This window comes from Geospiza fortis, unplaced genomic scaffold, assembly GCF_000277835.1.
Source record: "Geospiza fortis unplaced genomic scaffold, GeoFor_1.0 scaffold40, whole genome shotgun sequence".
Classification (NCBI taxonomy): domain Eukaryota; kingdom Metazoa; phylum Chordata; class Aves; order Passeriformes; family Thraupidae; genus Geospiza; species Geospiza fortis.
The window spans coordinates 21,605,890-21,624,266 of record NW_005054297.1 but is presented as its reverse complement, the minus strand read 5'-3'; the positions used below and the strand labels follow the sequence as shown (position 1 = coordinate 21,624,266).

The following is an 18,377-nucleotide window of genomic DNA, read 5'->3' as shown; positions in this document are numbered from 1 at the left end:
TATATATATATATTTATATATAAATATATTTATTCCAACTAATTACATTTTTTCATTTTCACCAGAAAAAAAAAAGGAAAAGGAAGAAAGGAGCAGTCTAAGAGCACTAGAAACTAAATACGCTTTAGAATACTTATTATGCCTAGCAGCTTCATCTTAGAGTTTATAGAAGTCATAGAAGATAAAACTGAACTGACAACAGGCTTACAGTTTACTTAAGACTACAAAGCAGTTAATGTCCCAACCCAAAATTTTAGGCCTTGAACACCATAAGAGAAATAAAAACTGTGATTTTACCTGCATGTCTGGTGATGGAACCTTTTTCCTTTCAAGAAGCATTTATTGGGAGATTCTATACATTCACAGATGCACTTTGCAGGATTTAGCGGCTGATGTCTGGGACAGGTCTTTTTACATACACACTGGCACTTTTCTTCATCAAATTCCTTGTTGGGCCCGCAGGATGCAGGGATGAGTTTGTTTTTGCATGTGCACTGACAAGATGATCTGTCTAATTCTTTGTGAGGTCCACAGCTCGAGGGCCGCACGCCTCCTTTGCAGACACACTGACAGGTTTCTTCATCCAGCTCCTTGTTCGGTCCACAGATATGGAATCCTTCAGATGTGTCTGAAAAAGCAGCAGAGAAGTCCCACTAGTACCAGAATTTTGTGTCTACTCTCTCACCTATTTTTATGTGAAGAAATGAGCAAATCCATACCTTTTATGGTGTTTCAAAAACAAGCATTTATCAAAAGACAGCAACAATCAGTAGTAGCAATGATACAGAAAAAGATGCAAATAATTACTACAACTTCTCATCTTTAGAAGGACATTTGATGCTTTAACGGAAAGCGCTTACCAGAATCTCCAAGGTGAGAAGAGAAACCAAAATCATGCTGTGACAAACACCTGCAAATTTGATTATTCCAAATATGATTTTTCGGACAGGTCTTGTTTGCCACATGGCACCTGCAAAATTAAAAATGCTGTTGATTTACTACCATAAGAACTCAAGGAGAAAAAAAAAACTATTTCAGCTGTTGATTGCTTTAGTTTCTCACCATTGCAAATATCTTTCTAAGAGTGTCAGCTCATTTATAATTTTATTTTTTATTCCTGTCAAATCTGCTACTAAAGGTTCTCCCCACTACAGAGATTTTCAACCATTTGTTGAAGACACCTTCTTATATTTCAAGTTTTAGCTCCAAATTCTAGAAGCTGGTATTTGTACTTTGCTGATGTTGTTTTGAAACAGACCTAACCGTAGAACATAAGCCTCATATAGATTAGTATAAAAATTATTTTGCATGCCAAATACTGCATGGTAACAGGCATCATTTTCCGTGTAGTTTTTTGAAGTACAAAAATGTTTTCAAATTTAAGACGTCAAAAGACAGCAATAATAGTTTTAGAATTAATTCTGTAGGCAAAACTTTAAAAAATAAAATCACAGTTTATAAGATTCCATTCCACTTTTTGTGAAAGTTATGTGCCATTAGGTGACACTTTCTCATCAGTCACTCATTCTGGCCAGCCTTCTTGCACCTAAAGAATTAGACTTTCAGCAGTGATGCCTCTTCACTTTAAAATAAAGACAATAAACAAGTTAACACTTTAGTCCTCTTTTCCTGCTACAGTTCACAGCCAAGGTAGTGGTACCAAAGAAAGCAAAAAATCCAAACAGCAGCTGCTGCCTTCTTAAAGAATAAGTGAACTGAGCTGTCTGGTGAATCACTGATAGAATATTTATGTGTATTATCTCATCTTCCTTGCTTGCAATTTCTTTATCACCACAGCTGACATTACATCTTTGAACAAGTCAAGCCTAACTTCATGTATCCGGGCTATGTAATTTATTCATTGTTTCCGTAGTATTTCTAAAATCCTACTAATCTTTTAAGACAACACCTATATTACATATTTGATGCACTTTTCATTCCCCTGAGCACCATTACTCATACATTCAAAAATGCAGGTGCTGGGATATTCTTCCGTGATCATCATTCAAGTAGACCACTCCCCTTTAACACGCTAAATCACTCCACTTGTAAAGACTACTGTGGTTTAACATCACCCTGCTTCACCTCATGTTTTACCAAACTGGTGTTTCCTGAATTCATCCCAGTAATGATCTCACTCTCGCTGCCTCACTTGGCATACGTTTCCTTTAGCCTGCCTTCCAACTCTGCTTGAGAAATAGTATGGATAATCTACAGACATATTATTGTATTCTGTTAAAAAGACCCAAACCAACCAAATCAAACCAAACAACAACAACAAAAAATCAAACCCTCCTGCCTGCTCCATTGCACAAAGCCAATAAAACCTAAAGACATTAAGCAAAAGAGAAGACCTTTATATATTCTGATCTAGTACTATGTTGTCTTACCTCTGTTGAAGCACGATTCCTTAGTCACAGGACAAACTGCTACCTGTGAGTGCTGGTCCAAGTCTGGTACCTGTACTCTCACCTCCCTCAACTACAAGTAGCTGTTTCCTGGCTACAATAAACTCTTGCACTGATCATTTCAACTGCTCTTAACTTAGAAACACTGAGAAGCTGGAGAGAGTCAACATAATTTGACTTTCTTACTGATTCTTTGGTTTGTGTTTTTAATAATCTGTTAATTATGTAATTAAACTAATTATGAATAGATTTATTTCCAAGCTACTGTTTATGATCCACGTTTTGATGAACAAATTAGATAAATTAAACTCAAATAGAATATAATCTATGTTTAGGAACATGTCAGAAAACATCCAGACTTAAACAGATTGAAACCACTGAGGAAAATGCTTTGTTCTACTCACTCACCTTATTAAAAAATGTCAATTCATTCCAGATTGGCTTCTAGTTATTGACTCTTCCTCAAAGCAACTGTTAGTCTGTTATGTGTTTTTGACCTCCTAAATATTTATACATCATAAAATCATCACTCAAAACTCTAAATTAAGGAAGGAGATCTTCAAGTGTTCTAATAACTTAAAATCAGATTTCTGGTGCCAGAATGTTCTGTGACATTTTTCATTCAAAATCACACACACAAAAAAATCAATATGCTACTTCTATGGAATGCAAATTAACCCTTTATTTCCCCCTTCCATTCTATTTTATATGCACCTCTGGCACGTGTGAAGATGTGAAGAAAGATTTGCGAGTTAAAGATTCCCTAAAAAACAAGTCTTTAAAAAAAGCATTCAAAAAGTGAAAATATAGATTGAGAGAGAAATATTATCTCCTAATTATTTACAGAGATATTTTTAGCTTTTCTTTTGAAAATGAATGGATTTTGCTGATATTTTTTTAAGTCTCAATTGGACTGTAGCTCTTTCATCAAGCAAATCCCACATACATTACTCTTCAGTTTTAAATCATCTTGCTCCAGTTTACCTACTGGGTGGAAAGGTGATGTTAATTTAGTAAAATTCTCTCTTTGTAAGATAATGGCAGTTCCCTTGCAGAAAGCATTCTGCTACTGTCATGCATAGCTCGCCTATGCTAACTGTCAAAACTTCCCAGCAGTATTTTAAATCTGAATTATATAGGCTTGCTTATAATGTAAAAGAAAGACAAGCCTGATACTTACTGAGTTTGTGCTGCTGGCAAGGAACGCCTTATGATGGAGTGGACTTGTCTGTACACATCCAGCTTGGACATGCACCGGCAGGACGTGTGGTTGGCGAAGCTGACGGTGACGGGCTTGGGGCCGTGGGACAGCGGCACCGTGATCTCAAACAGCTACAAAAGGCAAGGCAAAGCAAAAAACTTCTGTCACAGATCCAGCTAAAACTAATGTAAGGACATACAGAAAACCTATCATGAATTTAAGTTCAGATTTTTTTGTCATCTTCCAGCATTCAATTATATTGCTAAATAATTATTATGTGCAAAATTAATACAATCGCTATGATGTGACAACTAACATTTTTAGTGTTAAACCTTGTTATATGCCAGTTTGCTTACTACAACATTTAATAGACGAGAGGAAAATGCACAAAGAAATCATTTTTCTAGAGGAGATGTCTTCAAATTGGCAGCATTAAAAAAAAATCCAAACTGAAACCTTTGGAAGGTGCTTTGAAAAACTGAAGAATAATATAAAGAAGACAGTAAGTTACCACCTAATACATCAGTTGCACAATTACAAAAGCTTATGTAAAAAAGCAGTATAGTGGACTTTGATCACACCAGTTCTGGATGAATAACGTTTGAACTACAGCTTACCACATTTTAAAAATTTTTAGTATTTGTGTCTGTGCAAGTTATACATCTATTCTGATAAAATATATCTTTAACATTTGGGCTTTTTTCCAAACTATTAAGAAATATCCACTAGTGATAAAATAATCTGTAAGTGAATTAACAAAATCTTAATTTTAGTGGGAATTATAGTTCAACTAGTGAAAGAGGACAACTTCAGTGATGCCTTGTAGTAAAACTGAACAAGTGACAACAGAAGAACCAAGAGACTCATTTCAGTTCAGGATATCTATCAAATTAAGTAGGTTTTGCTGTAAAACTCAAGTCTCAATCTCCTGAAAAGCTACGACAAATACACTAGGTCAAAATCTTAAAAGCTGTTTTTTGATAGTGTTTAAGAAAGACAACAGTGCACTGCTGCCTTTTAGGTGTTCAGTCAATTTTTCCAAATACATTTAAGAACATTTCTGCATCTTTTGGGGACTTGACTACCTTTAAAAATGGTAATTGGCTTTTTTATTCCAGTTCCAGTTGGGAAGATTGTATAAAAACACTATTTTTTAGCTGAGATGTATTTGCAATGCTCTTTAAAAATCTGTAACTTTAGAGTATGTCATATACGCAGCATGCAAATGTAATCAGAATACAAGTAATTTTTAATGCTTCAAAATATAAAATACACCATTAAGGGATGTATTCACTTGCTTAGAAAGCTGATTCTTAGAAGATATGTACGAATTGATGGGCAAAACAAACAGTATGAACTTAATTACAACATTACACATGTAAAGAGAATCTCGTTTTTTCTGTTCTCTCATGACAGTATGACCTTGCTTTTCTGAAGCTGAAATAAAAATCTGCTACAGAGAGAACTGATAAATCTTAGAAAGTGAAATAAGCATGAGTCTGTGAATGGACCTAACTGCAGCTGGAAAACAACTGCATGGTCTTCCTGTATTCTTGCAGTAGATCAATTTGCCATATTGCAAAGCATAGCAGACTACAGACCACTGGAGATGGCAGCATAGGACGACTGCTACATTTCCAAAGCACCTAAAAGAGGTAGGTCCCTGCCCAACTGTCCTATCTGGCTTCAAGAGATCACTGAGAGAAATTTCACAAAAACAGCTGAGACCTATCAATCATGGTAATGGAAATGGAAATTACGGTGAATGTGAATCAATCTTAATTTACATTTATCCTTCCACTGTGAAAGGTATCAATTTGGAGATGAATATTGCTAACAACTATTCTCATCAGTGAGAAAAAAGTCTAGTTAAACAATATAAAGGTAGACTAGCTTCCTTGACCTCCTCAAATTACCCTCAGTTTGTTCAAATAAATTCTCTTAAGAGTAATGTATTTTACCTCACCCAATACCTACTACTGTTTATTCAGTGAAACTATATAAGTGAATAAACTCTCAACATGCATCAGTTATGTTTGAATCTTCATCTAAATAAAACATTTCAGGTTATGTAAAACCTGGCCGTGAACAATGCTTTATGGTTTTGATAACATCTACAATTTATTTTTTGCTCCCCTTCCTCATCCAACAGAACAATAAGCTCAACATCTGCTGTCACTATAGGGCATGTCTGGCAACATTTAACAACCAAATGTCAACACATAGAAAGGATATTTCTATGAAAAATGCCTCATAACACCTATGTATGATCTTTTTCTGGCACCACTGTTGGCTGTGGCTACTACTGCTGTTACCCACATGCCCCAAATGGGCAATTCTTCTTGGAGACCAAATGGCTTATATTTCTGTTTGATACCCCATTCTCTAGAAGACTGGGATTACTGCATTCTTAGAAGCCCAAATCTTCTCTTCCTTTCCAACTTCAAATTTTGCTAAAAAACCAGACTAATTCACTCTAAAGGGAACAACCATTTCCTTTAGGTACCAATCCCTAAAGACAGATATTCAGTACCAAAGACTACAACGAATGAGCTTCAGTCCCCACAAGAACATAAGATCAGACAGCAGTAGGGATTAGAGAAGTCTTTGAAAAGTGGAGAACATTTATTGCTCTGAAAAATGTTAGTAGTTATAAGAAATAAAACAGCAATGTATGAGTATTGCTCCAGTCAGAGGCAAATAACAGACAAAAATAGCCTCAACTGGCCCATTATGTCCTGTACCTTTCTGCCACCAACACTGCATTTTCAAGAAACCAGTGGAAAGCAACAACAGAAGCAATAAGTGATTGTATAACTAAAGAATAATATATATAACAAAAAAACCCCCAAAACCAAACAAACTCCAACCCCCTCCCCCCCACATAATCACAAAGCCCTGTCCTCCTCCAGAAAAGCTGCTAATTGTAAACATAAATCAGTTACACATTGTTAATCTCAGAGTACAGCACATACTAACAGAAGCTCTGTGTAATTGAGGAACAATTGAAAGCCATTAATAATTAAATGCATTTAATAAGAATTCAACACCTGCCACTCAGCCAGTCTAAGGCTGTTTTATCACAGAAAGCCAGATGGCAGGTCTTCCAGTCTTTCACACCATTTCTAGGGTTTCTCTTCCAAGTACCGTCCACAACCTAGAATTGAATATGATTTTAAACTTAAAAGAAAAAAAGAAAAAGACTAACAGAAGATGGGAATATCTGAATTTGTGGACAAAAAGCACTATCAGAACTCCTGAAAAAGAAATTTTCCATATATTCCTTCTCACTGATCCTTAGAAACACAGAATGGTTTGGTTTGGAAAGGACTTTAGAGATCATCTAATTAGAACCCCTCTGCCATGGGCAGGGACACCAGGTTACTCAAAACCCCAAAAGGCATATAATTTTGATCCATAGTCTTGATGGCTTCTTCTTTACACTAGAAGGACTTCACAGCATACTTACCAGAAAAACGGAGGCTTTTCATACAAAGCATTTCTTTGCTTCAGTGGCTAAATTAATTTATTCAGCACTATCATCATATGTGCCAATATCCATTGTATCAGCACACATAAAATTATTAATATGCTCACTGACTCCTAAAATATATCAACACTGTAATTGTGTGGGAAGGCCATCATTCTAGATACTTTTCAAATACAGGATTTATGTATGCTTTTTTCCCAAGATTTACATTAACTACCCCATGTTCTTCGCATGGCCTGTGGTTTATTTTGGCAAGTTTCCCTTAAATCGATTGAGTCTAAGTTTCCATCACTTGTGATCTTTGCACTTTCTAAAGTGTCAGTAAGGCCAGCCAAATATAACCAGTGTAACACAGTACAATGTGTCTAGAGAGATTTTTAAACTAGGGACATACGACTGGTTTCAAAACTAAACATCTCTATATTGAAAAGAATGAAAATAAACTATTTGAGTAATGGCACATCATCATTATTTTACTGTTGAACTTTCTTGAAAAACCATTTCAAGGCTTATGTGGACTATAACAACAGGTATTTGATATAATAAATTAATATTTGTTTAATATGCTTGGGTTCCTTATTCTATCTTTTTCTATTTTAATCCCTTTCTTTTCCCAGAAATATTAAGAAAAAACATTTGGAACTTATCTATCTCCCACTATTAAAAGTACCTATTATATCACTACAATAATTAGTCTAACAGAAACATGCATGGGAAAAGGTAGAAATGGTAATGTTGAAAACAACTGAGTATTCTTGTGGCATATTTCTGAACTGTGAAAAAGAGCACCACATACATCCCAAACTGGGCAAAATATTTCAAGCTGTTAACTTGTTTCCTGTGAGAAAATCTCCTCTAAATCTAATTCTGATCTGCTTGGATAGATGTTTTCCCTGGAGGGACTATAACTGTAACCGTGAAACAAGATGATTTAGGACCTCTAAAACAAGTGATCTGAAAGAAGCCAAAAAAACGTCCATCCTGACAGCCAAGAGGGAGAATGGGATGAAACAACTCTTTGACATCAGCCCTCTGCTCCCCTTCAACATATAAGCAAGTGCCTGTAGGTGGGGCATTAAAAAGTGCTGCTGAGGGACAGGCTATAACTGCACCAGGTACTTCCACAATCTTTGTAACCACTGTTGAATTATTTGTACCATGGAAACACAGAACAGCTGCTTGACAACAAATCAGAGAAAAAACCCAAACAACGACACCACAAAATGAAAACCCAACCAGTCACATTTCCCAGAGATCCTTACTAGACAAGCCACCACTTAAAAACCGGGCTACTGCATGCAGGAAAGGACCTACTGCAGTTTGTGAATTAGCCCAGGGAGCCTTCAAATATTGTCACAGATCTTGTACTGTATCTTAATTAAGAAGTTGCTCATATCTCAATCTTGCTTGTATAAATATCCCTTAGCAACTACAAAAACAGGTTTTGGGAAAAAATGGTATTAAAAACAAAGCAGAATACGTTTCTACTTTTGTCTTAATAAAGTTCAGTAGCTAGAAAGGAGTAACACAGCCTGAACTAGAAACTATTGCTTGTTATAACCTTGCTCTAGACCACCACAACCACCAAGGCAGTCTGGGAATATCTGATCTGGTCCATTCTTCTGGAAATCAACTATTTGCTCCCTATAAAAATAATTTCTGTGCTTACTTCTTTCGGTTTTAACTAATTTTGATGAAAGCTGATATAATCTTTCATTTTATTTCAATGTCTGAAACCAATGCTAGAGCTTGCCCTCACAGTAAGAACTCCAGCTAAAAAATTAGTTTCCCATTAAGCACTTTTTCTGCAGGGTGAACAGTATGAAGTTACCTTATGGAGTTTATGCACGAAAAATAAAGCTAAAAATTAGTGAATTATGACAAAACTATTTGTACTCATTTCCTCCAGAAAATAAGGAAAACTGCGGTGAAAATAGATGTGTAGGGTACCTGAATTCCACAGAAGGTCTTGAATCCAATACTTTTTTTCTTTCTAATTCTCATCTGATATGGGTTAAACTGTGGTCATATAATTTAAAAAAAATTGACATGGTTACAGATGAAGATATATTGCTATAGGTCTGTTCCTTTATTAAGGGCTCTTTTAACATTGCATTCTGTCAAGGACCAGATAGAACTGGAAATCAGAAGCAAGACAGAAAACTCATAGATACAATTGCTTGCTTTTACAGAATAAGTAAGAAAACAAAACAGTGTTATTGCCTCTTCTTTCTAGTAAGACCTTTAACATTTTCCTTTTCATAATCTCTTAAATCTTTAACTACTCTACATCATATCACCAATAACATCAAGAACTTCAAAAAGAAAATCAGTGCTAAACATTTTCTACTGGGTAAAAAATTACTTCACTCAACATATATGAACAGTAAGATGAAGATTTGATTTAGCCCAAACTGACACAGTGCTCAAAAACCAGGAAATCTGTTATGTGGAACAGCTCTCTATGTGATTAGATAATCCTTTATTTTGGTAAGCTAAACTTTACCAATATGTGAAAAAAAAAAAGTCTCACTTCTTGGGTTTTAAAATGAAAATTACATTTATATATTTCAAGCAAGTGGAATTGAGACTATGTTTTCTCCTAATAATGAGAAAAATGGTAAGGCATGAACAAAGTCAGTGCTGCAGTTGTCCTCATTTAAGCTATTTGAGCTATATTACTCCTGTGCTGTGTGGCTGTCTACCACTAGCCTAAATTTAGGATTGAAAATTCTTGGAAGGATATAGCATTTCAGACAGACAGATTTGGTGAGAAATGAGGGAAGAAAACGCACTCTACAAAATTAGTGGGTTTTGCTGTTCTCTTTACATTCCCTTTGAAAGGGGACATAAAGAAAATTCCCTTATTCCCCCGAGAAAAGGCTCAGAGCACTAAGAAGGTTTTTGATAAAGGAGTGACGTTTCTAAGGGCTTCAGTTTTATAACTGGCCATGCAGTTTTTGGTCTTCTTTATAAATGTGTAGTGCATCTTCAGCTAGATGAATCCTCCTAAAAAAGCAAGCAAGTTTTACACTACAAAGGGAAAAACAACCAACAAAACCCCTACCAAATACTAGAGGTAACAGTAAAATACCCTGTAGCAAACCCCATAGAGCTTGAGAAAGCTCCGTGGAGGATTGAGACTTAACCATAGGAACTGCTGAGTCACGATGAGACAGCAAAATAAGCTCCTGTCTCTGACCCCCGCCCCAAAGCTTATCTCTGTAACCCCATAGGTCACTTTTCCCTAACCCCTACTATTGGACAAGTTTGGATCCCCCTTTACCCTATAAAAAGGGGCTGGTTTAGCCCATTCGACAGAAGGAGAGATGTTGCTGGGACCCTTCACAGACTTCCCAGTAAACTATTGCTGTGGAATGCCAGGACCTCTCCTTCTCTCTCGTGTCTGCTGCAGCCTCAGCCAAGGGCACCCTAGCAAGCAAGCAAAGAGCTCATCCTAAGAGAGCTGATAATCACTAAAGAGCTGACAATCACTGAGCTTGCTAAAGGGCAGCCTGCGGCGATGGCCACAAGCTAACTGGGCATTCGGGCACTCTGTCTCTCTGAGGGACTGGGCTCGATCCTGCACCGCTCGATAATGAGGCCAAGATCGAGGCTTTATTATAATACCCTAGGAAATGCTTTTAAGTATGACTATTTTTACATGATTTTGAGGGAAATGTTCAAACATAATTGTGATAAATCCTGTATCTACTTAGAATAATGTAGAATATGCTGCTTTAAAGGCAGCTCACAAGCTCAGTGCGTGATCTCTGCATACTCCTACCTCATCCCTAACCCTGAACTCGAAGAACAAAACCTGCACATACACTGGAAGAAGATGCATTACAACAAAATAAATAGGTACATACAATGCTAATATGTCTTAATATAGTAAAACACACTTCCTAAAAGGCTTTATTTGAAACATGTATCCTGTCTGCACACGTCCTGCAGCAGTCTACACTAATAAAATTACAGGCTAGTTTTCCATGGAGTGCTTGCCCCATAGAGGCATAAGGTAGATGGAAAAAAAAAAAAAAAAGAGAGAGAATTAAGTTTCATGGATAATCTCAAAACTGAGAATGAGACATCATTTTTTCCCCTGAAAAATAAAAATATTTTGGTGACAAGAGTGTTAAACACTTTTTTTTTCCAGGCAGTAGTGTCTTCAGCTGTTTTTCCTGTGTATTTTGGAATCAACTATTTCCTTAGCAATAAGAAAGTTTAAATTATGCACGAATATAAATGTATTTGCAAGGAGTACATGAACTGTAAAAGCATGAGAACTTACTGTCTTGCTGATGTAATTTGTGCTGACATTCATACACTGAAGTCCTTCACTATTGCAGCAACCTCCACATCTGTAGATGGACACACATGGGGGTTTAAAGAAGGTGTTTGTAGTTGCTCCAAACTCCTTTCCCACATCCACACACACTTCACGTGGCGTGCACTGAGTTTTTCTCCACTCAGTATCAATACCTGCCAAGTTACAGGGAATTTCATGTTATAAATTAACTGTTTAAAATCAAAACTATCCTGCAGTAAATTAGGATTCCTTTTTAAACTTCAAAACCAGAATATGAATTTCTAGAGTCACAACCTTTAGTCAGTGAAACACACATCTCTCTCTGTTACCTTCTAGCTGATTTTTCTCCTTCATAGGGACATGACATATCATCATGGAGCAGATGAAAAGTCACAGTGGGACTAAAAGGGATTCCACAGGCAGGGGAGACCTGAAAGCACAGAATCATAGCCTGGCTTGTGTTGGAAAGGACCTTTAAAGGTCACCTGCCTCCTAGTCCAACCCTCTTGTAACGAGCAAGGACATCTTCAAGCAGATCAGGTTGCTCAGAGCCCCACCCAAACTTGAATGACCTTGGATGTTACCAGGGATGGGGTATGTACCACCCCACTGGGCAACTTGTTCTAGTAATTCACCATCCTTATAGTAAAAGTTTTCTTCCCTTTATCTAGTGAATCTACTTTCTTTAGTTTAAAATTATTACCCTTGTCCTATCACAACAGGAGCTGCTAAAACATGTCTCCTCATCTTTCTTATAGGCCCCCTTTAGGTTCTGGAAGGCTGCTGTAAGAACTCCTGGGAGTTTTCTCTTCTCCAGCCTGAGCAGCCCCAGCTCTCTCAGCCCATCTTCATAAGAGAGGTGCTCCAGCCCCCTGAGCATCCTCACAGCCCTCTTCTGGACCTGTTCCAACAGCTCCACATCCTTCTTGTGTTGGGGGCCGCTGAGCTGGACACTGTGGGCACAGCGCTGCTGATGGGTCCCCGTAGAGCAGAGGGAGGGGCAGAATCACCTCCCTCGAAGTGCTGGCCAGCAGCTAAAGCTGCACATGTCCTTTCTTCACTGGGGGCAAGTCTCATCTTGAGTAAAGTCTGCACTTTATTTCTGGACACTTCTGCAAAGTAATTCTAACCAGCCCCACACAGTACTTCACTTGGACATAATATATTATAATCTAAAAATTTTATACACTTAATGTGAAATTCATTTAAACACGTGTTTAGTTTGTTAACTAGAAGGGTATAATTTAAAGCAAAAGTATTTAGCAATTATGTACAGCATGGGATTTAATCTGATGGATGATTTTTGTGCCCAGATCATCCACACAAATTTGGGCAAAGACTTTGTATCATGTTATACAGCACTTTACTAAATATAATCTTACACTAAACAGCCCTGAGACTTACAGCTGTAAGTTTATTCCCTTTTGGCACTAGATTTTGGTAAGCTATTCAACAAAAATGGAAATTTTGCCTTATGTGTACTTTAAACTCTCCATTAAGGTACATGATTTCCAATATAATGTCCAAAAATACACCTCCTGCTATAAATCCTTCTTTCTCTGCCTATAAGCACTGGCTTAAACTGTAAGTTAATATATTTTCATGCAAGCTATCTGAAACACTGAAAGGTATTCAAACACATCGGTTTGAAAACTGCTTTGCTTATTTTAGCATAACATCATTACAGCTATTCTCTTGTAACATGAAAAAGTTACACGTGGATTATTTGGTGTTCCAAAGCCATAATGCATAAGAGAAGAAAACACTACCAGCTGGGATGCAACTGCAGAAAATGAGAAGAAATAGTTCAATGGGCCCAAGTATACGCATCCTCTTTGATTTCTGCAAAATTGTTACAGACTATGAAGTAGGATTCCTTATACTTGAAGACAAGCACTTCACTTTTTCTACTGAGCCAAGAAAGCACTTTTATACAATGGACATACCTAAAATATGTCTGCAGAGTGATTTCTTTCATTATGAAAGGCTTACTATCATAGATTTTCTATTACAGAGAACACATCCTATCCAACTGCTGAGGTTGGTTTACTGACAATGCTTAGCTTTTAAAGTATTTTTGACACAACTGAAAAGCCCTCAGAATTTCATTTTTTGTGTATTGGAAAGTGGATTGCGTTCTGTACTTACTTTTCAGGATCTCTGCATTATAGTGTGCTGCAGCAAATTTCAGGGAATCATCTGATCTTGTGTCAAAGCTGGAGTGCTCCCTGTTGTGTTGCCAACCTCCTCTCCTCAACTGACATTTGAATATTTTCCAGTATTCCGGGTAAAGTACTGTCATGAGTTCATCCACACTGGACACAGACCGCAATTGCTCTTCCAGGTCTTTGCTTCCATGAGCCTGCCAAAGTAACATGCAGGATTAATTACTTTCTCTGGTACACAAGGTTTGCTGGAAACTATCCTGAAAAGCAAGTCATGCATTGTAAAATAAAGGGGTCATCATCATAAAAACTGCTTCTGCCAGTCAATGCCAACATTACTATATTGACAAACAATGAAATGTTTTGCTTCTTCCACCACTTCTTTATCACTCTTGTAGTTCAAAATATCTGTGTGAGAAAGGAGCCTACACAATTAAGCCTACACAAACACAGTTTGCAGATTATACATATTATATTTAAAAAAAGGCATTTTTATCCTGGAAAGGTTAAGTTTTTGTTATGAAATTTTGAATGCTTGAACCCCAAAATACTTAAATGATGTTCATATTATTTAATATCATATACTCCTAAAGTAACACCAATTATTTACCTTTTAATCCCTTAGTCCCAGAAAATAGAAATGCCCAGAAATGCAAAACCAGTTAAAACAGACCCAAAAAAACAAACAAAACACTAAACAAAGAAACTAAATCATGTTATTTAGTAGCATTCTAGGAAAAATCTTAATAAGCAAATTATATTACAAAGCACGACTTCCTAAATCAGTAGGACATGAGGATTTAGGTACCTTGAAGAGTCTAAACCTCACATTCCCTTTCTGTTTCAGGAGTAGCCTTAAATCCTGTAATCCTGCTTTGTTATTCTCTGGCCTTTACACAAACTCATTGCAACTGTAGTTTTCTGAATGACTGAGATTTACATTCTATTTTATCCCTTATCAGGAAGATTCCTCTGTTCCTCTTAGATGAAGAATACTGCATCAAAAGACTGGTGTTTATCCCCTGCTCATCTTTCTCATCCATGGACTGCTGACTTCTCAAAGGGAAGGGCAGCATGGAGAGAGGAGTACTGAAGAACCTTTAGCCATCTTCTCAGCCTATATAGCCCTTAGATGGCAGTATAAGACACAAAATACAGAGGTACACACTAATACAAAATCCGTCAACTGGCTGGAGACTCTCTACAGTTTACTATAAAATTGTTGCTCTACTCCAAAAACCTTTAAGAGTGTAAAACGTCTAAATGCAGAAATGCGAAGCTAAATGAGTTGATATTTACAATTTCTTATCTGACTCTGCCACTAACAAAAAAGAATAAACTCTTTCAGTTCAATGATTCTGAACATTACGTGAGTAAAGCAGGTAGCTCAGAACTAGCCCATCTGAATCAAAACTGCTCCTTGTCTCATGGACAACTGCAAGGGTATAAAATGGCACATATGGTTTCATCTACTCCCTTATCCGGTGTCAAACACAGCAGAAACACCTCAGGATAAGGCAAATTCACAGAACTCATTTCTGTAAACACAGTTATATACAAAGCTGTGAAGACGATAAGGCACTGAACCAGGTCACCCAGAGAGGAACTGTTCAAGGGCAGGCTGGATGTAACTCTGAGCAACCTGGTGTAGTGAAAGATGCACCTGTCCATGGCAGGGGACCAAAAATTAGGTGATCTTTAAGGTCCCTTCCAACTCAGGCCATTCTGTGATTCTATTATTCCAATACCAATTGTAAATTTGTTTAATTTAACAAAGTGTTATGAAGCTAAAAAAATGTTTTCACTTAAGCCTCACTAACCTGAGTGTCCTTGAAGACGACTGTCCGGGGAGGTTTCAACAACCGAGTCATTGTCTCAGAAATGTGCCCATGCATGCCTTCATCTCTTTCCTTGTCACCACAAGAAGGGCCATCCCTGACCCAAGACATGCATCAAGCAGATTCTGAGAGCTTTGACTTCAAATTTAATGGTAACACAGAATTTCCCCCCCATCACCTTTGCTCTCCTTGCAAGATGCCACTCAAGGTCTCAATCAGTGGGTCACAGACAAAAATCCAAGCTTAACAAACAACTAATTTGGTGACTCGCTGCTTGCACCTCCTGAGAGGTGAGAAGTGCAGGGTTTGAACAGCCTCACTCCTGCCAAACTGCTTCCTGAGGGTGCTGCAGCACATGGCCCTTGAGTAATGGGAAGCAAGTTGCTGCACCAGCACAATGCCAGCATTGCAGATGCGCTTCTGCCACGTGATGGGAATAGGCATGGCACAGCGTGCATATCCTGTCACAAGGCTGGAAGCCAGGCTATTATGTAAAAGGCAGAGGAATAAAACCTGTGGTTAGCCAGCCACTAGCTGATCCTAGGAAGTCCTAGCAGATCATGGGGGTAACATGGAAAGAGAATTCAACCAAAGCTTTGCCACCTTTGATGAATCCTTAAAAGCCTGTACAGCCCAAAGTAGACAAAATGTTGGCTACTGATGTTGCAGATATTCAGAGTACAGCCTAGAGCATCAGGAAAATAAGTAATGAAACTCAGTATTACTTTGATAAAAAGTCAGGCATGAAGCATAATGCATGCTGACTAATTCCTCTTTGGTCAGGCAATCAAGTCGTGTCTTTTCAGCTGGACACAATTTTTTATACATATATTAAATATGTATGAATAAAACTCAAAATATGAAGAAATTCATGGCTTTAATTAAGCATTGTATCAAATATAATAAAGTTTATTTTACCCTGCATATTTCACAGGCCATAGTGCCGAGTGCCTACAACCTGAGACAAGGCAGTCCTGGTTGTGTGTACAGATTAAGGAAGGAGAGGCTGGAGAGCAGCACTCTGGAAAGGGACCTGGAGGGACTGGCTGATGTCGAGTCAGCAGTGCCCTGGCAGGCCAATCCTGTCCTGGGGACATCAGGCAATGCATCACCAGCTGGGCAAGGGAGGGGATTGTCCTGCTCTGCTCTGCACCAGGGCAGCGTCATCTTGAATATTGTGTGCGCGGTTTTGGGTGCACAGTATTTAAAAAAAAAAAAAAATTAAAAAAAAATCAAGCTATTAGAGAGCATCCAAAGGAGGGTCACAAGTCTGGTGAAGGGTCTCAAGCTATTGAGAACACTTGGTTTGTTCAATCTTAAGGAGACTGAAGGGAGACATCATTGTGGTCTTCAACATCCTCTTGAGGAGAAGTAGAGGGGCAGACATTGATCTCATCACAAAACCAGGACAGGATTTGAGGAAATGGCATGAAGCTGAGTTGGGGGAGATTTAGTTTGGATCTCAGGGAAAGCTTCTTCACCCAGAGAGTAGCTGGGCACTGGAACAGGCTCCCCAGGGAAGTGGTCACAGCACTAATCCTCTCTGAATTCAAGGAGTGTTTGGACAATGCTCTCAGGTACGTGATGTGACTCTTGGGGCTGCTGTGTGCAGAGCCAGGAGTTCTACTTCAGTGACCCTGATGGGTCCCTTCCAGCTCAGCTTATTCTATGATTCTCTGAGTACTCCCTTAATATAAACAAAAGGAAAACAATTTCTGGAGCAGATATATAAAATTACTTTTAAAAAATTATCTTCTGCTTAGCTTAATTTGCTTGTAAAGATGGCTTCAATTCAAATTTATACCACGGAAAAACAATCTGATCACTAGCAGCCTGTTGTTCTCTCCCCTCTTCCAATTTAGTAAGAAAAGGAGAAGGAAATTCATATATATGTACTAAATACACTGCATTTAGTGCCCAGAGTTAGGGAGCAAAAAAAACCCCCAAAAAACAAAAAACAAGAAAACCCAAAAAGCCAAACAAAAACAAACAAACAAAACTAAAAAACAAACAAACAAGCAAAAAACCCAAAAACCCAAAAAAAGAACCCCTTGAAATGTTGCTTTTTCAATATGCTTACAGTGTTACCTTGAGATACAGATCAACAATCTCTTCCTATATATCTGTGTATTTTTTAACTGCAGCAAATTACTCTCATATTACTCTCACCTGTGGAAAACTGTTTAGAGGAACATTTGTTTAAGGAACTTGTGACTTAATTTTGTAGAACAGCCAAACATCTTGTTGACATGAACATCAAATGAAATCCTAAGTTCTGGATGATTACAAGAGTGTGTCCTGTATTCAGCATAAGCATCAGATCATTAAGGATTGTTAGAAAGAGTTTCCTACTTTTTAAGGGAAGAATGAATCTGCTTCTGTAAATATAATAGTAGTCTGGCAACATTTTTGATTTTGTGCAAATTTTGGTAATTTCATGAAAATATACTGTCTTGGTCCATATCTTTTATTCTTTGTTCTTTCTTAACTATGCATTGGCTTGTAGTGTAGGACACTGGACTTCCACTGCAAAACAATTCTGAGACTCAAACACATTTAGAATATATGACGACACAAAGAAAGTAACATCAACAAAAATGTACTAGAGATTAGAGGAGCTCTCATTTTTCATTCTTCTTATGAGAGTGCAGACTAGGGAAGTTCCGAAAGAAATATGGCTTGTAGCTGCAATTACTGTCACCAAGCTAGTTATTCCCAAATGTGAAGTTCAAAGGGAGGAAAAAAAAAGTAATAGAACATTAGCACAGGTTGCAATAAGAGAGATTCTATGACTTTTAGGACTGAAGAATACTTTTTGATAAATTTAAACAGATAGTTGGGTTTCATATAATTACAGAGCGCTCCTGATGAAATTGTGGACAAACTGCTTAATGTTTTACTGGTAATGCATTCTGGAGTCTAAGTTCTACATTAAGAAGGAAGCAGGAAATAGACCCAAGAGT

The 18,377-nt window shown here is 37.5% G+C and overlaps 1 protein-coding gene across 3 annotated transcripts in view; it reads right to left on the bottom strand.

Annotated features, from left to right (window-relative positions):
• Positions 1-18,377, bottom strand: part of VEGFC (vascular endothelial growth factor C) — an 81,605-nt gene that overhangs the window by 4,416 nt on the left and 58,812 nt on the right. For all 3 annotated transcript variants that reach the window (XM_031065993.1, XM_005415539.2, XM_031065997.1), the window contains exons 2-6: positions 13,560-13,773; positions 11,394-11,584; positions 3,589-3,740; positions 861-970; positions 298-628 (exon numbers count right to left, since the gene is read on the bottom strand). In XM_031065993.1, the coding sequence (XP_030921853.1) occupies positions 298-628; positions 861-970; positions 3,589-3,740; positions 11,394-11,584; positions 13,560-13,773 (998 nt within the window). The remainder of the gene's footprint in view (positions 1-297; positions 629-860; positions 971-3,588; positions 3,741-11,393; positions 11,585-13,559; positions 13,774-18,377) is intronic.